This window comes from Trachurus japonicus, chromosome 24 (genome assembly GCF_045865225.1).
Source record: "Trachurus japonicus isolate A0001 chromosome 24, Traja_1.0".
Classification (NCBI taxonomy): domain Eukaryota; kingdom Metazoa; phylum Chordata; class Actinopteri; order Carangiformes; family Carangidae; genus Trachurus; species Trachurus japonicus.
Genome location: NC_140930.1, coordinates 10,672,040 through 10,697,411, shown reverse-complemented (window position 1 = coordinate 10,697,411; position 25,372 = coordinate 10,672,040). Strand labels below are relative to the sequence as shown.

The 25,372-nt window shown below is 41.9% G+C and overlaps 2 protein-coding genes across 2 annotated transcripts; one reads left to right on the top strand and one right to left on the bottom strand.

Moving 5' to 3' along the window:
- The first annotated feature begins 267 nt into the window (after positions 1-267).
- Positions 268-8,124, top strand: srsf5b (serine and arginine rich splicing factor 5b). Its single transcript, XM_085770149.1, has 8 exons — positions 268-386; positions 689-837; positions 1,747-1,817; positions 1,908-2,021; positions 2,921-2,993; positions 4,405-4,478; positions 4,963-5,070; positions 7,419-8,124. The coding sequence occupies exons 2-8, from the start codon at positions 712-714 to the stop codon at positions 7,738-7,740; spliced, it is 888 nt and encodes a 295-aa protein (XP_085626275.1). The 5' UTR covers positions 268-386; positions 689-711; the 3' UTR covers positions 7,741-8,124.
- A 1,636-nt stretch (positions 8,125-9,760) lies between these two features.
- Positions 9,761-24,837, bottom strand: slc10a1 (solute carrier family 10 member 1). Its single transcript, XM_085771706.1, has 9 exons — positions 24,811-24,837; positions 23,356-23,380; positions 23,015-23,256; positions 22,818-22,904; positions 20,216-20,328; positions 14,934-15,138; positions 12,523-12,704; positions 11,490-11,692; positions 9,761-10,518 (listed from the first exon to the last, which is right to left on the bottom strand). The coding sequence occupies exons 1-9, from the start codon at positions 24,835-24,837 to the stop codon at positions 10,457-10,459; spliced, it is 1,146 nt and encodes a 381-aa protein (XP_085627832.1). The 3' UTR covers positions 9,761-10,456.
- Positions 24,838-25,372: the final 535 nt, after the last annotated feature.

The window sequence follows — 25,372 nt, the reverse complement described above, 5'->3', positions numbered from 1 at the left end:
GCTGCTGTACAAAATAATCTGCTCTTTCTCTTTGTATGAATATCACCAGAGACGTTTTGGTATGGTATGGGTATCACCCATAAGGTATCATCATCACCGCTGTTGTCTGAGTGACACCTAGTGGTCAGAGCTGGAAACTGCAGCGGCATTGGTTCGAGTGACGTCACGTTCGGAGACCCCCGCCCCCTCTCTTCGGGTGTTTCCGTCTCCCGCAGTGTCAGCCTGCGTCACGTCACCTGCTTCGTTTTTTTTTTCTTTTCCCAGCCCCTTCGCCGAACGACGGAGGCTCCATTTTGTTTTATTCTGGATTTTTGCAGTGAACTGTAGGAACAGCTAGCAAAACAAAAATCACCACCCCCCCCAACAAAAACCCTAACAACTTGAAGGTATGTTTTGTTTTTTCCAGACATTTAAATGCATCGTAATGCCAATTTTCTTGTCGTTATAATTAGCGTAACTTGTCGTGAGCGGTTACCGTTGGTTTTTTTTTAAAATTGGGTTCCATTTGGAATCACGGCCGTTGCAAGCAAGCAAGTTGCAAACGGTTTGGTGTTAGCTTGCTACCAAAAACCCACACGGGCCTGCTAGTATTTAACAGGGCAATTCATCAGTTTATCGTGCTTTTTCTTTCTCGCTGTGTGCTAGCTAAGCTTCGATGCTGATGGGCCGAATTGTTTTTGTTTTGTAGACACATTTCCCAACAACAATAACATGAGTGGATGTCGTATTTTCATCGGTCGCCTGAGCCCGTCGGCCAGAGAAAAGGACGTGGAGCGGTTCTTCAAAGGATACGGCCGCATCCGGGACATCGACCTCAAGAGAGGCTTCGGCTTCGTGGTGAGTCTCTCCCATCGTTAACTTAACTTACTTACCTGCCTGGAAATGGGTCATAGTAGCTCTTATACAGATAACAGTGAATTGTGCACAACTCTGTTTTGGAAATATCAACTTATTACTTTAGCTTTTACAGCAACAGATTCATGAGTGAGACGTTGAACCTCGGCGTTTATACAAAATAGATGTAGCTAACGTTACAAAGTTGTTGTTCATTAAATGGCTGCCCTTTTGTTTCTTATGACCTTTATTGACACACCTTCAGCCAGAATAATGTATGTCATCCATTGTTGAAAATACGTGTTGATTGGTGAAGGTTTATGCATGTTAATTTTACCAACACAGCACATACATGTAGGCTATGTTCATAAAAACCTCTTAACCTTCAACAGAGTCTCAATCACATAGTGCAGAGAGACTCATTAAGTATTCAGTCCCTTTTAAAGTTGAATGAATAGATAGAAGATAGAAGATTGATTGAAAAGTTATTCATCAATTACAATCATTTTTCAATCAGTAACACTGCCAAAATGTAATGATTTTCTTCATCGTGCATAAGCATCTTTGAGCTCTGGACTGTCGATCAGTCAAAACAAAACCTTTGAAGCTGTCGCCTTTCGCTCAAGATGGTAATTATACACTTCATTATACACAGTTGTATTAAAATCCCACATCTATTTGCTGCTGTGCACAGTAAACTGAGCTCCTGAGCTGCTTCCTGTTTGCCCCGATTATCTTGGGAGATATTTTTATAACTACTGGTGCATATATGGTTCTGTTGATAGACACTATTGTGCAACTCTGAAAGGGCATATGTGTTGTTAAATCTGAGGATTGTGGTGGAACAACTCCAAGAACAGTGGTTGTGTGCGTAGGTGTATTAAAAACTGTCTTATGCTCTGTTTGCTGTAGGAGTTTGACGACCCCCGAGACGCTGAAGATGCAGTGTATGAACTTGATGGCAAAGAGCTGTGCAATGAAAGGTAGCGATTTCCACTGTGCTGAAAGCAATTTTCTCAGTGACAAGCAGGTTTTTTTGAGAAAAAGAAAAATCTTTTGGTCCGCTGTTTCAGGGTGACCATTGAGCACGCCCGTGTCCGTCTGCGTGGCGGCCGTGGCAGAGGTGGTGGCGGTGGAGGTGGACGTTTCTCTGATCGCTATGGGAGAGGCTCCCAGAACAGTCGGAGGTAAGCTTTTCACACCACTCTAAAGTTTTGATAATAAGAGTTTAAAGGAGTAGCTCACCAAAAAATTAAATTCATTACTCTTCAAAGAGACCCAGGAGGGGGGGTTCGTAGTCCAACGCAATCCTTATGAGAGTCAATAGCGCCCGACACTAAAAGGTCCATAAAACTACACAAAAAGCATGTAATATTCCTCCTTACTGCTCGTCCGCTGCAATCCACGTGTCCTGAGGGGATATAGTCCAGAGTTTACTCAAAACAACGTCATTTAGGACATTTTTACAGCCTAAACAGTCCTGTATTGAATTTGCCTGGGGCGCGCTCTCACATTCGCACGTGTGAACGTCAGAGTGCAATACAGGGATATCCCTTCAGGACACTTGGATTGCAGCGGAAGAGCAGTATGGAGGAATATTATGCAGTGTTATTGACCTTTTTGTGTCGGGCCCTATTACTCTCATATAAGGATTTGGTAGGACTACGAACCCCCCTCTCGGGTCTCCAGAGTCAACAATGACCCATGACTCATGACTCACTAATGATGAATTTCAGTTTTTGGTGAACTATTCCTTGCTTTTGCTCAAAAGGGAAATGAACAGATGTATGTTAGTAGCTGTGTCAGTTCACTGTAAAAAGCTCAGATTATAACCATTGTGGGCATTTATTTTTCTTTTCCTATCATGTGAGTTTAATTTGGACCTGATAGATTATCTACAAGGTGGAACTCAATATCCTTAAATGGACCTTCTTAAAATTCAGTACAAGTGCAGCGCTGTACATTTCAAAGCTCCTTAATTGGCCTTGTTATTGACAAGTAGCTAATGAGAGCTCTTAGTGCTGAAGTCTGTATCTCAGCTCCACAGTCTCTTCCTTCAGTTCATCCAGTTGTTTTTCTGTTTCAGTCGAAACCCTCCGCCAATGCGCACTGAGAACCGTCTGATTGTGGAGAATTTGTCCTCCCGTGTCAGCTGGCAGGTTAGTACAACAACATGATTTTTTAAAACACAGCCAGTCAACTCTGACAGCTGCAACACCGCCACCAACAGTCTGCCTCCAACAATACACACATACAATATTAGAAATGAAGCTAAACGACAACGTAGAGAATCTGTTTCTGAATCTAATCAGTGATAATGATTTAGCTCTCTAATATGTATCTATTACAATCTGTACAAGCCCAAATTGTTCTTTGAGAATCATGGCTCTTATCAATCTGCATTTATTGCAGTTTTAAGTAATACATTCAAAGAGCAGTAACAACAAAACAATTAAATCTGTACCTGTTTTTCAAATTTTAACCAATTCTTCACCCCTTTATTTGCCAGCCTGACTGTTGTGTCATGTGGAAGAGCTCGCTTATGGTGGAGTAAACCCCTTCTGGGTCCTTCTGTCTGGGTTGAGCCTGTGGTGTCAGCCAGTCTGTCCTACTCCTAGTTGACGCCTGCTGGTCATGTGAGCGCTCGCTCCACACTAGAGGCGCTGGCGGCCCCCTTCACTCACTTGCAACGCCTGGTGTGTGGTTGAGAGCGAGAGAGAGGAAACAGAGAGTTGGCAGAGAGAAAGGAGAGGAAAGAGCGAGAGTCGATGATGATGGTGATGGTGGTGGCGTATTGATCGATGGTTCGTTAATTTGAGGGGCTTCGATCGATCGATATCCCCCCTCCCCCTCCCCCCTGTGGTGTTCCCGCACATCGCGAGCGAGAGAGAGAGTGTGAATTCCTCCCAGGTGCCCATGGATATAATCTGCTGTTATCCCGAGGTTATGGTGGGCTCGGAGAGCCTGCGGCCCACCCCAAAGGGTTTCGCTCTCAGGTAGTAGTTTCCTCTCTTCCACCCTGTTCACTCTCTTTACTGAGGCGGGGTGCCGAGACAGGGGCGGTCCCGGCGCGGAGCCCTGTGCCCTCCTTGCCAGGGAAAATGGGGCTCTTTGTGCCAAACGCTGCCCAGGCGGCGCCACTGCAGTTCAGTTCATGCAGATGGTGTTCATCTCTCTGTAGTTGTAACGAGCAGTGGGTGCAAGAATCTCAAAGCAAATACTCAGCCTGTCCAGAAGTAATGATAAATATTTAATTATATATATTTAATTATATAATAATCACAACACTCGAAATTATTTTTCACCAAATTGGCACACACTTTTTTTTTTCTTCTTCTTTTTTGACATGTTTTTAAATATTTAGTTTATTTAGTTTTTGTGTTTTGTTAGTTGCTGATCGTCTTTGAGGTTCTTGGGCTCACGCTCCATATCTGCAGTAGCCTGTGTAGTCCTCTCAGAGAATCTAACCATCTCTCTTTTTGGGTAAATCAGTCCTGTCTGTTTTTAATGTCTCAGCCTGTGCTTGTGTCCCAAGCCTCTCCGTAAGTTGACTGGTGTTTGCATGTGTAGGATCTGAAAGATTTCATGAGACAAGCTGGAGAGGTGACATTCGCAGACGCACACCGCCCCAAACTCAATGAAGGGTAAGACCATTAACCGCCGTCACAGTACGAGTTGTGTGCTTTGCTTGGTAACCCTTTAATTCACAGGCCGTTAATTACGCGATAATGTCAAGAAATAATAATTAACTGCGTAGAAATGTCAAGAAATCGCCTAGAAAAACAGTCAATTTCATAGTAATGTCATGTTTTTCATAAAGGCAAAAGATTACACATGCTTTTGATGCTTTGAATCTTTTGGGAAAGGGCAGAATTTTTCTCCACCAAGTCCTTTTCAATTACGTAACTGCTATTTCTGGGCTATTTCTACGGAGTCAATAATGGCTATATTTCTCAACATTACTATGAAATTGACCGTTATTTCTACACGTAATGAACACCCCGCAAATTAAAGGGTTACCCTTTGCTTATGTTTGCAATTTGGGGTAAATTACCCTCCAATTAATGACAAAAAAGTGTGACTAAGGTTCCAGATAATGATGTCTTTTGTTGTTGTTGTTTTTTTTAGGGTTGTTGAGTTTGCCTCTTACAGCGACCTGAAAAATGCCCTTGAAAAACTGTCTGGAAAGGAAATCAATGGCAGGAAAATCAAGCTCATAGAGGCAGCCAAGAAGAGGTGAGTTGTCTGCTGGAAGCTCCATTCACTAAATAGAAAAGGGGGGAAAAAATCAATACATATTAGGGGAGTCAGCTGATTGAGGCTGATTCGTTCCTTCTTACCCGTGATTAGCAATGTGCAGATGACGGTTTCCATTTTCAGACTCATGCCGCCTTTTCATTCACGATTAAAGCCCTCTGTTCCCCGAGAGTCATCAAGAACTAACTTGATTAGCTCCACTGGCTTCAGAAGAACTGATGTAGCTGGATGAAAACAGACGAGACGACTTCAGCCGTAACCAGGATCAGACAAGAACAAGTCATAGATTCATAATATTGGTTATCACACTACAGATTCAGGCTGATTGTAGTTTAGCTGGAGCGCCTCATTGTGACACGCCGCCAGGAAACCGAGGGAGAAGCGTAAAACAGTATTGATTTTCGATCACCGTGCCACTCAGGTAGTTTATGAGAATAGCACTTATAGCAGTAACTTAAGAGGCAGACCACAGACACAGGAAATGCTGCTCATCATTACCGCGTCTGGCAGGGTTGACGTTAATTATTTGCATCACTTGCACCCAAAGTCCGACAGCCAATCTCTGCTTTCTATTATTATTATTTGCTTATGTTTCACCTGTCTTGAAATGCACTTTATTAGAAGCTCATGGTTCAAAAGCCAAATTATCCTGCGCTCAGGACCGCTGAAGCCTCCCTCATTGATATGTATTGTCCACGGCCCCACACTTAACAAGTATGGGATGGAGAATTTTTCACACTCCATCTCAGGTGTTAAGTGTCAAATTGGATCTAAATCCTCCGGGTGCTCCGCGCTCTGGAGGGGAGAGGCAGAAAAACAACACATTAATCCTTTTGTTTCCCCCGTTTTCCATCCTGCTCTGGATGAAGGACGCTGCCCCACACACACCCACTCACACACATACACAATGGTTATCAGATCAGATCGGATGTATTAATTCAAATAGGATATGCCTGGAAATAGGACGCCCCCTTTTTTTTAAATTACAGCACAGCCTGTTTAAAAGCTTGATTATTAAATGCAGTTTTAACAACAGGACTCACGCAGCACGTCCCTGGTCCTGGCAAGTAGATACCAGGATGTATAGCTCACTCTGTCTTAGTGTTGGCAAACATACAATATAAACAACCTTTGTTTTGTTGGTCTTCATTGATGTTTTGTCAATATGTTGGTATTGCTGCCAACTGCTGTCACTGTATCCTCTCACTTTCATTTCTCTTTAATGACTGAGCTGCACTTCTGTTTTGTTAGGCCCTGGAAACAGTAAAGTGATTTAGATTTTTCTTTTTTTTTTTAAACAAAAACAAACTTGGTAACCCCTTTCATTTACAGCTATGTGATCATGTTAAGAAATAGCCAAGAAATAACAAAGAATTGCGTCATAATGTCTAGAAATGGCCTAGAAATAACGCCCAATTTCATAGTAATGTTGAGAAATATAGCCAAGAAATAACAATTGATTGCATAGAAATAACGGTCCGTTGCAAGGACATGGTGGAAAACAATTCAAAGCATGAAAAGCATGTCATCTTTTGCCTTTTGTGGAAAACATGACATTACTATGAAATTGACCTTTATTTCTAGACATTACTACGCAATTAATTGTTATTTCTTGGCCATTTCTTGACATTATCACGTAATTAGCAGCCTAAATTAAAGGGTTAGTACAAAAACTTAAAGCAGAAGTAAGCGATCCGGTCGTTTTGGCTAATGCTGCGTTCCAGGCAGGCTTTTGAAACCGTAAATTACAGCTTCAAGTCACGACTTACGACTTTGTAGCGTTCCAGGCAACCCACTCGTGTTTTTCCGACCTGTTTTACCTGTGAAAGTCACTATAACGGCCACTCGTAACTTCCGACCCGTGAACTCGTACCAGTACGTCTTTTTTTACAGTCTATGTACCCGATCGAACTGGTACGACTTCATAGGTCGGAAAAATACGAGTTGCCTTGAACGCACCATAACAGTCCTCGTCCCTACGTCACCACATTCACGGCGTCCCTTGGCTGCACACACAGCCCTTCATGCCGTTCTCTCTCCTCATTGGATAAAACTTGTAGGATACGAGAAAAGTTTTCTCCTCGGCTCAGAGCAGAGCAAAGGGACTGACAGACCCGTGTTTCGGTCCAAACACTCTATGTAAGTGATTGCTGTCGGAAGATATAACTATTTAAGACTTATATTAACACAAATATATCACTTACTTCTGCTTTAATACAAGATAAGATGCATTCTAGGAGGAAAAAATATTCATTTTTTAAAATTCGTCAGAAACGATCAATACTTGTGACTTATCCCAGTGTTTTTTTCTCTTTTCTGTCTTCCAGGTCGAGAAGTCGTTCCCGGTCTGAGAGCTCCTCTCGTTCCCGGTCTCGTTCCCGTGGTCGTTCTCCGTCCCGCTCCCCCCGGCGTTCCCGCAGCCCCGCCAAGGCCCACAACCGCTCCCGCTCCCGCAGCGCCTCCCCCGCCGGCAGCAACTCGTCGCCGGCCCCCAAGTCGAAGGAGCCCCCCAAGCGCTCCTCCAAGACGAGCAAGTCGGCCACCCCGCCCTCCCCGCCGCCCCCGAGAGAGCCGAGAGCCTCCGTGTCCCGCTCGCGCTCCCGTTCACGCTCCCGCTCTCGTTCCCCTTCCACCGACAGCCAGCGCTAAGGAGCTCGCGTGTAAGTTCAATGGGAATCAAAAGAAAACCGTAGAAACAACTTGTTTCAGCAGTAGAATCAGCTTGGAGGAGTTGGCACACCGGAGCTCCCATGAACCCGTCTGACAGCCGAGACGAGCCCCCCCCCCCGCCCCCCCTCTCAGTAACGTTTGATTTTTTTCCTGTCCGGATTTTTCTCGCCATTTTTCTCTAGGTTTTTTTTTTTTTTTTTTTTCACATTAACCACATGAATTCAATATCAGACAGGAACTATAGATAGTTTATTCTCATTATTGGGCATTTAAACGGTGTGACATCATTTGGACGGCAGATTCTCAGTGCGTCTGTTTGTGTCGTATGTTTACACCCAGCGACTCCTCGCCTTTTTTTTTTTTTTTTTTTTCCCTTAAAGGATCATAGGGCAGGATTAATGAGAACGGCCAGTGACGCGACGGCCGCTGCGCGTAACTACAGCAACCAGGGAAGCCACCGGCACGGGAGCGCGCACAGACTTTTCACTGTTTACTTTACTCTTTACAGTCTTTCCTATCTGGGGAGGGAGAGGGGGTATTTTACTGTAGGTTCTCGCTCTCACAGACAGACAGACAGACAGACAGACAGACAGACAGACAGACACACACACACACACACACACACACACACACACACACACACACACACACACACACACACACACCTTCACTGTGCTGCAGCAGGAGGCTGCTTGTCTGTTCCTCTGAGCTCCTCTGCATGGATCTGTATGGGCTCCTACTCCTACATGCCGGTACCGAGAATTAACGCGCCGGGTCCGGGTGTCGGGCCGCATCTGTCAGGGTCCGCGGTCCCATGAAAACCAATAAACACCGGACATATTCATGATTTCATAAAAAAAAGAAAACGGACGCGTCGCGGACACGCCGGCCAGGACGTGAAAAGTGGACGTGTCCGGGCAAAAGAGGACGTTTGTCCACCTGCCTGATAACGTTGTTAAAGTTATAACGTCGGCTTTTAACCGCTAGCTGCGGCTAACGGCTAATAATAAGACAGTAGTGAAGAGGGAGAGGGCGTGTAAGTTAGTGACCTGCCTGCTGCTGTGTGCGTGTGTGAAGGGAGGGGGAGAGAGAGTGGCGGCGGCGGTGGAGGGGGGGGGGGGGGTTTAACAGGGCTTTCAGTTGTGCTGGGTCGTTTGCTGGCAGTAACAGTAGGCCTGATTTGGATCCACCGTGGTTCAGAGCGATTGATACAACAGGGAGTGTCGCCACTCTGTTACTGTATCAGTCGCTCTGCCGCGGTTGCCCTCTTCATGTCTCCATTCCATTGATCCATTCGAAGGCAGTCGTGGACGCGCTGACGTCAGGTCCGCCGGCCAGCGCGCGAAATTCACCCCCTGAATTGCAGCGCATTTTGCAGCACAGACCCCGTTCAGGGCAATGGAGAGATACGCGGGTGGGCTCGTTCTTTTTGGTTTTGAACGCTTCCTCACCCATTATTATTTAAAAAACGTAAAACGCATGGGTATTTTCCGGTATTTTCTCACAAATCCTGCCCTATGATCCTTTAACTTTTTTTAATAAATTCACCCACGAGGCTGCAGGTCCAGCTCTGCTGCTGTGCCATCATCGCTAACGTCAGAGTGAACCAGCATCTACATCCACCGTCGGCGCGGAGCTGCCACCGATCTCTAACCTTTTTTTTTTTTTTTTTCAGCAGTAGCGGGTTCTGACGAGTCGTGCGTCCGCTAATCTTTACTCCTCGTGATACTTCTGCTTCTTAGGCGCAAGAATTTTTTTAACCACTTTCCACACATTTTCACGTCTTTTTCTCCCCTCCACCCTCTTTTCCTTGCCTCACTGTCGCCACCACGGCTGCTGTGAGTGGTCGGTAAAAATCTTTAGGATGCTTGCATGGGCTTTTGTTTGATCAAACTTAAGAATCTATTATTCTATACTTTATTTGTGCTTCTAACTCAAATACAACCCGTGATTATTATGACCTGGTTTTGGCAGCTTCATTATCAAGAACACCTGTGTAAAAATAAAGCACATTGTTCCACCGGTTAAAAAGCTGTACAGGCAATTAGACTCATTTCATTTGGTGACTGTTAAACTTTTATTTTGTAGGATGTATGGCTCTCTTCGAGGATGAGGTCAACTCTTTTGATTTCAACACTTTAAAAATGATGTTGACACATGATGCAGTTGATACTAGCATTGTTGTTATGAATGTTATTTTATCTCTTTTGGTTAAAGGGGTTTTTGTGTTTTGCATTGGAGACTTTTATTTTAGTGTATAAATGTAATTCCAAGAATACTTGTTGGTACTGTGACTGGTGTTACTGTGGTTCAAAGATGAACATGTAGACAAAAAAAAATTCAACATTTTTTACGTGAGGATTTTATTTTACAGTGAAAAAAGAAAAAAAAATATGATGGACGTTTGTATGCTGTAGGAAGACAAAGAACTCAATAAAAGCATTTTAACTAAATCGTGCAGTTTCGTCTTCGTCGGCGCTCGATCAAGAAACATTTACAAGACAATGTACAGATAAATTACTTGGCACAAAATGGCGTCCCCCTGCTGATACACATCTTTGCAGTTTGTTTTTAGTAGTGCAGGGAGTCCTGAGTGACCTGCAGGGCTACGTCTGCTCCCATCGGGCTTCGGTCCTCAAAGAGTTCACGTCACTGGACCAAAGAAAAACACTCGGGGATGTTGGAGGTCGGTCCGTCACACCGTCACGTCACTCGCATCCTTCAGTTTGTCCTCGCAGGACGCCGGCTTGTACGAGCCTGCAGGTTAGACAGTGACAAGTCATTTCTTATTTCAACATCATTTGCTGTAGTTCTTTTTATCAATGGCTATCATCTGTCTGAAACCAAAATAAAAGTATGAATCTAGGGAAATGATTCTTTCACATTAGAGGTTTTTGTCAAGGGCTTAAGTGAGTTTGAAAAAGGGTTGAACCACATAAAACCTTGCAGTGAAGCTGTTCAAAATCCAAATATATTTAGAGTTAGAGAACTAGGGATTTGAGTTAGAAATCACATACAACGGACAACAATCAGCACATTTACGGAGATGAAATTATCAAATACTTTTAATTGCTGCTTAATAAATAGCTCCAGGCTCATTCGTTCTTAATGTAGATGTAGATCAAGTGTTAAAAATCAAATCAAAAGTAAATATTTTGACTTGCGTTATTAGGCAATTAAACTAGGAAAATAAGCGATCATTAGTTCATATTTACCATCACTACTCAAACAGTAATGTAGTATATTTTCTCTAAGTATGTATGACAGAAAAACATTTTACATAAGGTCATCCCATAATATACAGTACCTATGTTCATTGTTGCAGTGCAAATATATCACAACTTTTTACTTTAATGAATTGAATCAAAATGTTCAAATACTTTTTGTTGTTCTTAGAGATGGCTAAAGCTGCAGGAATAAAACGCCACAACTCAATATGGGACGACTTTGAGTACGACCCACAGGTAGATAAAGAGTGAATGTAACATAATGAGGACTGATGGGAACATTTATGGGATGCAACTAAAGGGGGAAAATCCCACAAATTTGGAAGTTCATGTTCAGAGGTCTCAGAGGTTTTCTCCTAACACCTGAATAAAAACCAGTCAATTCCTCAAAAAATAATAACTAAACTAAAACTGCTAAATCACTTGTTTAACTAACTAAACTGAAATAAAAAAATAAAAAAAAGCAAACTAAATAAAGATAAAAACTAATTAAATTCTCACCTGTCTCCTCCTTCTGCGTGAACCTCTGGTGACACCTGAACAGCAGGATGAGCGCGGCGGCCTCCAGCAGCTGGAAGCCCACGTAGACCATGGGGAACAGGAAGAGGGGCCCGATCACCTCGGGGGGGTAGGCCAGCTTCAGGATGGTGGAGCACAGCTGGATGTTCTGGCAGCCCGTTTCCATGGCGACGGTCCTCCGCTCCCTGAGGGATGGTCATTTGTTAAGTCACTGATACATAATAATGAGGAAGACTCATCATGACTCTGCCACCATATCCATCAGAGGCTTATTAAAGGGATAGTAGCATTTTTTTTAAAGTGGGGTTGTATGATCTACAAATAGCCCCTAAGTACTTTAATTGCAGTAGAAGACTCTCTGCACTCCTCCCGTTAGCAACGCCAGCCCATAATAGCCCTGCCCAGAGATTTACAACATACAGTGTTGTGAATGGACCCAAAGAAACGGCCTATTTTCGCGGCCTAAAAGAGGTTTTACCTGAAAAAAAAATACACAGTTCCATTGTTCACTATAATATAATTTTTTCCAGCCCCTCAAAGTTCAGGAAAAACACAGTTTTTATTTGGACCTAACCAACTCACGTATCCCTCCGCCCAGGGTTAGCGCCCGCCGATCAGCAGTTGGTTAGGTCCAAATAAAAACTGTGTTTTTCCTGAACTTTGAGGGGCTGGAAAAAATTATATTATAGCGAACAATGGAACTGTGTATTTTTTTTTCAGGTAAAACCTCTTTTAGGCCGCGAAAATAGGCCGTTTCTTTGGGTCCATTCACAACACTGTATGTTGTAAATCTCTGGGCAGGGCTATGGGCTGGTGTTGCTAACGGGAGGAGTGCAGAGAGTCTTCTACTGCAATTAAAGTACTTAGGGGCTATTTGTAGATCATACAACCCCACTTTAAAAAAAAATGCTATTATCCCTTTAAATAACAAATATAAACAAACAGTTCATTTAAATGGTTTATACCTGATCTATAAAAGCTTTATAGGTAATTGATTAACCATTTCCTGACTTACGACTGGTTGAGTCTGAAGAGCGAGGAGATGATGTATCCGAAGGTGTAGCCTGTGAAGGGCATGAGAGCCCCGATGGCCATGAGAGGAGGGGACAGCACGGTGAGGAGGGCGGACCCTCCGATGGAGAAACTGGCAGCGCCGCCGATGAACAGCACAGAGATCATCATGATGCCGAGGCCGACCTGAGAGCAGCCGGACAGGAAGTGGCTCAGACTCTCAGTAGTACTGTTTATCAGGGCCGTTGCTAAGAATTCTGGGCCCCCTGAAAGAATACTAAAGTGGGCCCCTGCCCCCTGACTTTTCCACTTTTTTTTCTTTTACACTGCAAAAACTCAAAATCTTTCCAAGAATATTTGTCCTTTTTCTTGTTAAAATGTCTCATTTCTAGTCAAAACTAATTTCTTTCCACTTAAAATAAGACTCATCACCTAAAAATGTACTTGTTTTTAGATAATTTTGAACTGTTTCAAACAAATATTCACTTGAAATAAGTAGAATAATCTAGCAAGTTTTTTGTGCTTGTAATAAGAAAGAAAAACTTGCTCCACTATCAGATTTTTCTACTTATTTCAAGTGAAAATATGCTTGAAAGAAGTAAAAACTGTCTAGAAACAAGCTACTTTTTTATATTATTTAAGTATAATGAGATTTGTTTTGACTATAGAAATGACATTTTGACTAGAAATAAGACAAATATTCAGGGTCTTATGCAGAATAATCCAGTCATTAGACTACTGGGGTTTTTTGTGGGCCCTATACTGGGCACTGGGCCCCTGGAATTATCATCACCTTTCTCCCCTATACAACGGCCCTGCTGTTTATGTTTGTGTTTTTGACCCTGCACATGTCTGAGCAACCATGTTCCTTTACTACAGTGCAGTTTGTTTTGAATCAATCCTTCAATGTTTTCCACCCCCAAACTGATGGAGAGATAGAGCAGGGACTCCCTACTATATAAAATTATACCTTGTTATTGTGCATTCAATACTATTCATTCAATACTACGGTATGGTCATATACAAGCTATTCAAATTGACATTGTTATTTTAAACACAAATGTATGAACAAAAACAAAAAAAGACATTGTCTCATTAACCAAAAATTTTGCGACCCTCCTGCAGTACCTCGCCGCACCCCCTAGGGGGTTGCAGACCCCATGTTGAAGACCTCTGCTGTAGGAGGTAGTCATAGGACACTAAATGTGTATCAATCCATGGCTGAAAGTAGTTCTCAACAAATGCAGCATTAATGATGTTTGATTAAAAAAAATTTGAAAAGTCAGTGTCCTGTTATTTCAGGAAAATACTCAGCTTTAAAATGAAGTGAAATCATATAATGAAGTTGTTTTTAATGATCTTTCTTTTTATCATTTAGTATTTGATGACTATTTGAGAGAAAAATAGAGAAAATACCAAATTATAATGGCACACAGTACAAGATGATGACCTGAAATTGCTTTGTTTTTATCACCAACAGCCCAGAACCCAAAAATCTGCATTTTACAATGACGTAAAACTGAGAAAATTAGCAGATCTATACACCTGAGGACCAGGAAACATCACATTTTTTGTATTTTTGTTTGATAAATTACTAAAACTAATACCAAAATGTTTGATTACAGTAATTCCACGCTTTTATGACACAGCAACAGAAGTCTGACTGATCTCCTTATGTTTTCATCAGGGCCGGCCCTAGGATTTTGGTGGCCCTAAACAAGATTTTTGTTTGTGGCCCTGCACTCTAAGCGCAAACACCAAATCACTGGTTAAGACTGAATACAGACATGTTTATGCCCTCTGAGGTTTGAGGCCATTTCCTCGACTTTTACATATTTTCTTAAATTGATCTTTTTAAGATACTTGCAGATGTAACAATACTCAAGTGTTTTATGTCTAAATATTAGAACCTCTGCTGTAAGCACACTGAGGCCAATTTGTCCTAGAACACTGTATAAAGAAATAATTTAGGCCAAATGCTGGAAATTTGAGGTCTGCTTTTTGAAAAATTTCAAATCCCTTGTAAAAACACACCTTCAGTCATGAGAATGAACTGTTTTGGTGCTTGAAATAGGATATGAATACAGTAATAGATAAGTGTAGAAAACAAGTCTAAAATGAAATTTTGTAAGATTGCTTTTTGAGCACAAATGTTGTCATTCTGCCGTTCTATTTTCACCAAATGTCTCAAATGTGAGATAAAAGAAGCTGAATATTGACTTCAAATGACATATAAAGCTCATAGCATGCATGTGCAGACCTCAGGATGTTTAAATGACGGTACCTTTCTGATCATGTGCCCCCCACCTAACGGCTGTGGCCCTAAACAACCGCATACAGTGTTTATGCCAGGGGCCGGCCCTGGTTTTCAACTCACTGATTTGACCCTCTGACCTCTGACTGCACTCCACTGACCTTGGTGATGGTCGTGGCGTAGCGCGGCCTGTAGTGGTTGATGAGGACGCCGGCGCCGCAGGGGATGAGGATCATGACGAGGGACACGATGATGTCGACGTAAGGCACCGAGCTCTGCAGGTCGGTGAGGCCCTGGCAGTAGAGGTAGAGCAGCAGCGGCATCATGCCCATGGCCAGCAGCGTGGAGCAGGACGTCATCACGATGCTGAGGAGACGCAGAGAAACATGTTGCTCTATGAGAGGCCGTTTAGGAAATAGCTCATATTTGCTCTCACACACACCACTATAAGTGTTAGAGTCAGGGCCGTTGTATAGGGGAGAAAGGTGATGATAATTCTAGGGGCCCAGCGCCCAGTGGGGCCCATAAAAAACCCCAGTAGTCTAATCTTTGTATGACTGAATTATTCTGCGTAAGACCCTGACTAATACTCATAGCACACTGTAAAAACACAACATCTTTCCAAGAATATTTGTCTTATTTCTTGTCCAAATGTCTAATTTCTAGTCAAAGCTTATCTCTTTCCACTTAAAATAAGACTCATAACCTAAAAATGTACTTTTTTTAAAGCTCATTTTCACTTGTTTCAAACTAATTTTCACTTGAAATAAGTAGAAAAATCTGCCAGTGAAAGTAAGTTTTTTGTGCTTGTAATAAGGAAGAAAAACTTGTTCCACTATCAGATTTTTTCTACTTATTCCAAGTGAAAATCTGCTTGAAAGGAGTAAAAAGTGTCTAAAAACAAGCTACTTTTAATATGATGTGTCTTATTTTAAGTATAATGAGATTTGTTTTGACTAGAAATGACATTTTGACTAGAAATAAGACAAATATTCTTGGTAAGATACTTGAGTTTTTGCAGTGTAATGCTGCGTTAGCGTCAAAACAAAAAAAAAGTTATGGGGAGGGGCCCACTTTAGTATTCTTTAAGGGGGCCCAGAATTCCTAGCAACGGCCCTGGTTAGAGTATAGTGTGTGTAAGAGAGTATAGTAGTGTGTGTGTGAGAGCAAATTTGAATTATTTCCTAAACTGCCTCTCATATTGTTCAACTTACTTTCAATGTGGAAATCAATTAACATACACCTAACTGCTTTGCCAAGTTTAATTTCCCAACATAAATTCACACTGTCTGTCTGTCCAACTTATTATTATTACATGTCAACAAACACTGGTCAGATTTCCAAGTCACATTGTGGAGATATTTGTGGTTCTCTGATAATTTATGATTCCTATAGCTTCCCCTTTATTTTGGCGGTGACTCCAAACTTCCTGTTTTGACCGGTTTCCTGAAAACAAGATAAGATATTAATTGTTTTTACATGTTTCATCTCCATGAACCATGATTTTTTTTTTTTGGTGACCCCTCAACCATCAAATCAAAAAAATGTATGTGCAATTCAGTCATAAATAAGGAGATTGTATAAAATACATTTGAGTATACTTTATATTTTTTTAAGATAAGATGTGTGTTGATTTTGTTTCTCTGGGTCTTTGTGGGAGCTAATTTCCATTTCCAGCTCAGGATCAACACTTATGCACTTCTCCATGGTTGTTTTACTTCACCTCCCGTCCACATTACAGTAACTGTCACTGAGGTGTGATGAGGCCTGGAGCCTGCAGAGGCTGCTGCTGCTGCTGCTGCTGCTGGAGCTGGAGCTTTACTTTACACATGTTCATTTACTGAGGTGCATTAGACTTATCTGTGCCGAGGTTTATGACCCCCTCCCAGCAGCTGTGCATGTCACAGTCACACCTTTACATGCTAATAATCAGTCCTGTAAACTGTTGCAGTTGTTGTGAAAGTTGATTGAGCCCCAGAAAAGAAATAACATTATGACTCATTTGTCGTCTTATAAACACAAACTGTGGATCACAAACAAACAAACAGAATAAAATCTATGATATTCTCTATACTGCAAAAACTCTAAATCTTACCAAGAGTATTTGTCTTATTTCTTGTAAAAAATTCTAATTTCTAGTCAAAACAAATCTCATTCTACTAAAAGTAACTTGTTTTTAGACACTTTTTACTTCTTTCAAACAGATTTTCACTTGAAATAAGTAGAAAAATCTGCCAGTGAAAGCAAGTTTTTCTTTCTTATTACAATCACAAAAAAATTTGCTTTCACTGGCAGATTTTTCTACTTATTTCAAGTGAAATTTTGTTTGAAACAAGTGAAAATGATCTAAAAAGAAGTTAATTTTTAGGTGATGAGTCTTATTTTAAGTGGAAAGAGGTTAGTTTTGACTAGAAATTAGACATTTTGACAAGAAATAAGACAAATATTCTTGGAAAGATGTCGAGTTTTTGCAGTGTATTAAGTATTTTATCAAAACAATGCTTCAGTCTATTTCATTAATGGCTCATGTTGCCTCACAGCTGCAGGGCAGATAAGATCCTCAGACGTCAGATAGAGCAGGAATGTCCTGAACGACACTGAGCCTGAGGAGGTGAACGGCCTCACGGCTGCAAGTAAAGGGGTGTAGTAGTAATATCATATTATTATTATTATTATTATCTTCTTATTGTCATATAACGTGTGTTTTACGATCAGACGGACGATCGGGCGACGTCCTGCAGGTCGTTCAACTCTTAATAACGGTAGAAACTGTGCCACTGATGATCAGATCACAGGATGTTCTCTGATTGGCACAAGGTCATTAATCACACCTGTAGAAAGCAGCACGTGGGCGAGGTCCTTGAACTTTTACTTATTCAATAAAAACACACAAGACCATTTATTATGGTGGCCCTGAGAGGTCAATACACCACAGTTTAACATCACATGCCATAACTAGGGCTGTCAATATTCATTACTTTAAATTGTAAAAATTACAATAATATAAATATCAACAACAATAGCCTATACAGACAAATTGTGATTTTTCTTTTTAGGAAAATTGATTAATTGTGATTGATCCACAACTACCTGTGATTAATTATTAGTGTTTATGGGGACATGAAATAGTGACAAGCTGGGGTACGGCACTAACATTAGCATAACGTTTCACAATTACAGGTAGCCTAACACTTTATAATAAGTAGGCTACACACTATTAAGCATTAGTTAAGCATTAAATACTGAATTCATCATTTATAACACATGAATACTCATTAGTATTTAGTTTATAAACACAGTTAAAAATGTTTTAGTCATCATTGATTAGCCCTAACTGTATTTATAAACTACATACTAATGAGTATTCATGCGTTATGAAAAATTCAGTATTTATTAATGCTTAACTAATGCTTAATAGTGTGTACTTATTATAAAGTGTTGCCCAACATATATTTGCTGTATAATATCTGAATCATGCAACATTGACGTGATAATAAACCAAACAAACAACCAGGTCCGTCACTGTTTTGTGTCCCTGGAAACACTTTCCCTGTGAGTGCTGTCAAACTGATTTGTGTGTTTTGTATCTATATTTTCTTAAGCTGCAGTATGTTGAGCTCTCAGGGCCACCGTAGTTATTGGTCCGTGCAGAGAGTTTCAGTTTTTGTGTGTGTGTGTTATTGGGGGTTTTCTGCTCCAATAAAATTGTCTCACAGTGCGGACTGTGGATTATCTGTGACATTTACTCCAGGGAGATTTGTTCTACAAACAGCAGAGACAAAATTCATTTATTCTCACAGTTTTGTGATGGCAGCTCAGGTCCCAGCAGTAGATACCTCAACACCTCGGCACAGGGAGTCAAAATGATATCAGATATCTACACGGCTGGATACCTTTTTTGTTTTTTTTCTTTAAGATTTGGGTGAACTTGCCCTTTAAACTTTCGGCAAATATCTCAGAGGATAAATAACTGTAATCTGACAGCAGCTCAAGGAAACAGCTGTCAAGTACAGGTGGCAGACGCCGCTGCATGTCTGCAGGCTGCGACTTCATCCGTCATTTCAAGGAGACAAGTCTTCAAGGGAGACTGATGACACCCGCTGTCACCACACACACACACACACACACACACACACACACACATACACACTGAATGAGCTCCCTTTGATTCATTTAACCCTTCTGTTGTCCTCCTGGGTCAAAGAAGGAAGGAAGGAACGAAGGACGAAGGAAGGAAGGCAGGAAGGACGAAGGGAAAGATAGGAAGGAAGGGAAAAAAGAAAGGAAAGAAAAATGGGAGGGAACAGATTGGGTCAAAAAAGAAGGACGAAGGAAGGAAGGAAGGAAGGAAGGAAGGAAGGAAGGAAGGAAGGAAGGAAGGAAGGAAGGAAAGGGAAAAGGATTGTGGAAAGAGGGAAGGGACAAAGGAAGGAAAGAAAGATAGAGGGAGGGAATAGATTGGGTCAATTGGATCAAAAGAGGAAGGAAGAAGAAGTAAGGACGGAGGGAAGGAAGGAAGGAAGGAAAAAAGGAATGAAAGAAAAATGAAGGGAAGGAACAGATTAGGTCAAGGAAGGAAGCAGGAGGACGGACGAAGGAAAAGAAGGAAGGAAGGAAGGAAGGAAGGAACGAAGGAAGGACAAATGGATAGAAGGAAGGAAGGAAGGACGAAGGAAGGAAGGCAGGAAGGATGAAGGGAAAGATAGGAAGGAAGGGAAAAAAGAAAGGAAAGAAAAATGGGAGGGAACAGATTGGGTCAATTGGGTCAAAAAAGAAGGACGAAGGAAGGAAGGAAGGAAGGAAGGAAAGGGAAAAGGATTGTGGAAACGGCGGAGCAGAGCCGCGAGCTGCTCAGAGCTACGCTACGAAGGCTAATGGAATTTCTTGGTTTCCCTCATCAAACTCATCAAATACAAAATCCCAAAACTCCAAAACGCTTTCGTGGACAAGTTGTGACCTGCACATTCACCACGCTATGAGATAATAACAGAACGTTACGAAATGGAGCCGTTTTCGAGGTAAATACAGGGTAAATACAGAGTCTGCTTGCTGAAAAACTGTCCCTGAACGCAACGCGCATCAGCGGTTTTGCATGAATTTAAGAAACAGCTCCGTCTCATAACGTTCCGTTGTTATCTCATAGCGTGGTGATTGTGCAGCTCACAACTTGTCCACGACAGCCTTTTGGAGTTGTTAGGTTGTGTATTTGATGAGTTTGATGAGGAAAACCAAGAAATTCCCTTAGCCTCCGTAGCGTAGCTCTGAGCAGCTCGCCGCTCCGCTCCTCCGTTCTAAAAATAGCTTACACCGACAATTAAAGGTAACGAACCTACTGCTATGACTATAGCGATTATGGCAATGGGCCAATTTGCCAAAATGTCGAACTATCCCTTTAACTATCATACAAAGGTGTGGTGATATTGTGATGTAAAGTTTTTCCCACCTGAGGTTCATGTCGCCCTTCAGGGCCAGAGCCAGGATGTTGGAGAGACTTCCTCCTGGACAGCAGCCGCAGATCAGGATCACCACGGCCGCCATGTCGTCCAGCTGGAACGCCTGCAGCGCCGAACGATAACATCATCATCTCTCTGTTATCAGAGTCTGCTCCTGATAACAATGTCTCATACTGATACCACCAATGTCACCAATGCACAGGAGGGAGATGGATTAAACCCTGTCAACAAGTATATCAAAGATAGATCACATAAAGGTCACTGACTCTACATAGGTTTTTGCCCCATTTGTGTAATTTCTTGTAAATGTTTCATAATGTTTTCAACTTCTTTTGCCTTTTTTCTACTTCTTCTTCCTCTCATTCATCCTCCATGTTAAATTTGAGTTCACTACACCTACAATATTGAGAGGACTGGGGGGCGCAATATAGCTCAGTTGGTTGAGCAGGTGCCCCCTATGCAGAAACTATACAGTCCTCGCTGCAGCTGGCCCCAGTTTGAATCCCAAATCAGGTGCCCGTTGCTGCATGTCATTCCCCCTCTCTCTTTGCCTCCTCATTTCCTGTCTCTCTCAACTATCCTATCAATTAAAGGCAAAAAGCCTCCCAAAAAAATACTTAAAGGGATAGTTCACCCAAAATTCAAATTTCATTTTCTACTCACCCTCATGTCGACTAAGTGTTGGGAGAAGTTTGCACAGTTTGCATCTGTGCCTTCTCTGAGTTACAGGGGGGGTCCGCGCAGCAGTGCATGTCCATATGACGGTCACAAACGGGTTTTGTAGAGGAAGCTCCCAGTGTCTCAGTTCACTGCTCTGCCTGTGTCTGTGCAAATCGCGCGAGATTTGAGACTGAGACACTGGGAGCTTCCGTTACAAACAAGCTTAAAATATAGACTTATTTCATTTTTTTCGGAAGAATTTCTCATGTCAGGGCTTCAATACAAGAGGGACATTACAGACGAGCTGTGTGGAGGTATTTGGATGTTTTTTGGTGTGTCTTTTTGGACGAAGAAAAGTGAGCCCCGTTTGCGACTGTCATATGGACATGCACTGCTGCGCGGACCCCCGCTGTAACTTCAAAAAGGCATGGAGGACTCTGAAACTTCTCCCAGCCCTTAGTCGACATGGGGGTAAGTAGAAAAAAAAATGAAGAGGACCCAAAACAAAAAAAACAAAACAAAAATAAATGGATTTCGTGCGTTGCCGAGCCCACGGCCCATAAATAATAAAGTTGTCCTCCTCTTCTTCTCCACAGCACTTGCAACATACCAGCCATGAGTGGGATTCGTAACCCACCTCCCCATCAAAAGTCAGTGACAAGTCATCCACCTGTCTCTTTAGACAGGTCATTCACACCCAGACCAAACCCTAGAGAGCAGCTATTGTCCTAAGCAATAATAAACTGTTGACCCAGGAAACATACAAGCCAAATGGCCACACAGCCCTGACTGGGATTCAAACCCACAGCCTCTCAATCCAAAGTCAATGACAGTACCCACTGACCAATTTAATCATGGACTCCTCTGATGTCTCTGCAGTTTATCAACTTCTGACCCATTCTCAGGCCCCGCTGATCAGTCTGTCCAATATTGAATCTGTCTGTCTGCTGTTTCACTGTGTCGTCATGTATTGTATGTTGTCACTGGTGCTGTGGATGTTGTTGTGTATACCATTGTCTGTCTTGTAATGTATTGTCTCTCATTGTGCAGTCTGTGAAAACAAATTTCCCCATGGGGACAAATGAACTTAAACTTAAAACTTTTCCCTCAGACATTATATGAAGTCGACTCTCGGATGTTTGAGGTGTTTATCACTTTCTCTTACTGTCAAAGTCCAACACGGGTTGACAGCTCCTTCATGTCAGCGTTCAGAGAGACAGATGACCATGTGTCTGTCTGATTAGCTCTGTCTGTACAATGTGTGACTCCTAATCTTAAAGGGATAGTTCAACATTTTTGGCAAATTGTCCCATTGCCATAATCCCTATCGTTTTAGGAGTAGGTTCGTTACCTATAACTGTCAGTGCAAGCTATTTTTAGAGCTCAGAGCTACGCTACGGAGGCTAATGGGATTTCTTGGTTTCCCTCATCAAACTCATCAAATACACAATCCAACAACTCCAAAATGCTCTGGTGGACAAGTTGTGACCTGCACATTCACCACACTATGAGATAATAACAGAACGTTACGGGACAGAGTTGTTTTAGAGGTAAATGCAGAGACTGCTTGTTGAAAAACTGCTCCCAACGGGAACACACATCAGTGGTTTTGCACAAATTTGCCTCGAAAACAACTCTGTCGTGGGTTCAGTTCCCATGTTTCTTGGATCACACTCTTTAGTAATTGTTTCCATTAATCAAATAATCTCTTTACATATAAAATGCTGTCAAAAGTTAAATGTTACTATATAAGGCTGGAACCAGCTCTGTAGCATTAATTTACTATTTTCCCTAACAACAAACATAAACAACAGATCTGATAACATATGATAACACATATTGATCTGTATTAATACACTTAAATCATTCATAATTTGGTTCATAGTTTCAGACTTCAGATGCTTCCTGGATAGTAAAATACAAAGTACCAACCTTGACAAAGCAAAAGGCTGTGAAAGGCATCACACCGTACTGGGCCAGCACCGCTATGGTCACACCCTTAGGCTTCACTATGTGGCCCTGCAACAGAGGGAAAAAAGCTGTTTAGTACATAAACTACTCACAAAGAATATTTGTGTTCATCGTAAACATAAATAATCTGCATCTATAGTGAGTGTTTCCGGTTTCACCTTGATCTTGGACACCTCCATGGTGCATCCCAGTGAAACCATGGTGATGAACAAGACGACCACCATCAGGATGTTGATGGACTTGTCCAGTAAAGGTGAAATCAGAGGCGTCGACACAGAGCTGGTGTTGGCAGCCGTGACGTTGAGCCACAACTCTGAATCAAAATACACATAATCTACGTAGTCTACTACGCCTACGTCCTCCATGGTGGAGCAGCACACCAGACACTGGAAGTAAAAACCTTTAAACACAAAAAAGTGAGAGAAAGAGAGATTAGAAAACACTCTGTGTCTCTTCAAGCTTCACTGTCTCCTCATGTCTCCATCCATCAGTCATGCACAACGCTTCATCTGCTCTTTGTAATCCTGCACAATAAAAAGACACTCAGAGCATGACAGGAGTTAAGCAGCCAGGAGGGGAAAATAAAATCTGTGACAGATAATAAAAACTAATAATAAAAACACGCCCACGTTTGACAGCACTGGTACAACTCTACTTTTTCCTTAGACATCTTTGCACATCACATACACATACACACTATGCCATGCAAAAAGAAATCTGACGACCCTGAGGTCAGATGCTTCCATACCTTTTTTTTTCACAGTTGCTGTTAATATGGTGCTTTTATTTTTGGTGCTTTAGCTCCTATACACTGCTGCGTTCATCGTCTGTGTGAGCGGCAGGAAGGTCGGCGTTGTGTGTGTGTGTGTGATAAGTGTGGCTGCTTTTTCAACATCACCGATCAGAGTGAGCACAATCTTTCTGTTCATAGTTCACGTTATATGATCCTGAGAACCTTTCCCCTAATATCCTCACAAATCCTCCATGTATAGTGGAAACCTATGAGTAGCAAGCGTGAAGCATGCAGGTGTAAATTATAGCATGAATCCTGGTGCCTGAATCATCACAAGAAGGTATTTCCAAACAGATGTGGGTCATTTTCAACAAAATAAAAGTCACATATGTTTCTCAATTTGCTTAAACTTACTCTTTGTTTACATTTATATATATATGTATACTGTATAGTATATCAATCATTGCATATATATATATATATATATATATGCAATGATTGAAACTGAAGCACAAAAGGTGTTTGAAACCTTATGGTGCCACATTTCTGCAGAGTTTCACTTAAAATCTGTTAAAGCAGAAGTAAGCGATCCGGTCGTTTTGGCTAATGCTGCGTTCCAGGTAGGCTTTTGAAACCGTAAATTACAGCTTCATGTCACAACTTACGATTTTGTAGCGTTCCAGGCAATCCACTCGTGTTTCTCCGACCTGTTTTACCTGTGAAAGTCACTATAACGGCCACTCGTAACTTCCGACCTGTGAACTCGTACCAGATCGAACAGGTATGACTTCACAGGTCGGAAAAACACGAGTTACGGACTGCCTTGAACGCACCATAACAGTCCTCGTCCCTACGTCACCACATTCAGGCGCATCCCTTGGCTGCACACACAGCCCTGCATGCCGTTCTCTCTCCTCATTGAATAAAACTTGTAGGATACGAGAAAAGTTTTCTCCTCAGCTCAGAGCAGAGCAGAGGGACTGACAGACCCGTGTTTCAGACCAAACACTCTATACAAGTGATTGCTGTCGGAAGATATAACTATTTAAGACTTATATTAACACAAAAATATCGCTTACTTCTGCTTTAAATCTGTGCTTTTTTTTGCTTCTTTTGTTTTTCGAGATTTTCTTCTCTTCTCTTCTCTTCTCTTCTCTTCTCTTCTCTTCTCTTCTCTTCTCTTCTCTTCTCTTCTCTTGTGCTTCAGTGCCTGTAGTTTACCTGCATCTCCAGAGTCGACAACCACATCCTCCCTACTGGCATGCTCACATGCTGCGTGCAGACAAATTACTTTCACAGGATTTCTCACATCTGTCTTGCACCCATGAAAAGAAGCACATTCTTTTTTTTTTATATTTATTTATAAAAAGATTCTACGGAGCTTCATAAAAGTGTCTCGCAGCTACACGCTGACCTCCTGATTGTTGTGCAGGTGAGAATTACACACCTTTCCAAGGAGCTCGGTTTGTGCAAAAATAGAAGAAACCACCCGGAATGGATTTCCTCCCACACACAAACACTTAGTTTGTAAGTCAGATATGTTTGCAGCTAGATTTCATAGTTTTTTTTATCACCTGATGGGATGGAGGTTTCTTCTTTTCTTTCTTCTCTTCTTCTTTTCTCTGCATGAGACAAAATCTGGTCCTTGTGTTTTGCCGCTGTCTTTTTTTTTTGGTGTTATTGTTGTCAATCATACTGTAAATGACAGCACATGACAAGAGCCACCGGTGGTACAGAAGTGCCATCTAGTGCACAGTCGGCTTCTGCAGCTCAGGAGGAGAGA

What these genes read in the sequence shown, in the direction of transcription:
- srsf5b (XM_085770149.1), top strand. Translation starts at nt 712, where the DNA reads ATGAGTGGATGTCGTATTTTCATCGGTCGCCTGAGCCCGTCGGCCAGA. An exon ending in AGAGAGGCTTCGGCTTCGTG is followed by an intron (nt 838 to 1,746) that starts GTGAGTCTCTCC and finishes TGTTTGCTGTAG; the next exon opens with GAGTTTGACGACCCCCGAGA. An exon ending in CGCCCCAAACTCAATGAAGG is followed by an intron (nt 4,479 to 4,962) that starts GTAAGACCATTA and finishes TGTTTTTTTTAG; the next exon opens with GGTTGTTGAGTTTGCCTCTT.
- slc10a1 (XM_085771706.1), bottom strand. Translation starts at nt 24,837, where the DNA reads ATGTGGTTGTCGACTCTGGAGATGCAG. An exon ending in TGTCGACTCTGGAGATGCAG is followed by an intron (nt 23,381 to 24,810) that starts GTAAACTACAGG and finishes TTTATTGTGCAG; the next exon opens with GATTACAAAGAGCAGATGAA. An exon ending in CAGCCTTTTGCTTTGTCAAG is followed by an intron (nt 20,329 to 22,817) that starts GTTGGTACTTTG and finishes TCGGCGCTGCAG; the next exon opens with GCGTTCCAGCTGGACGACAT.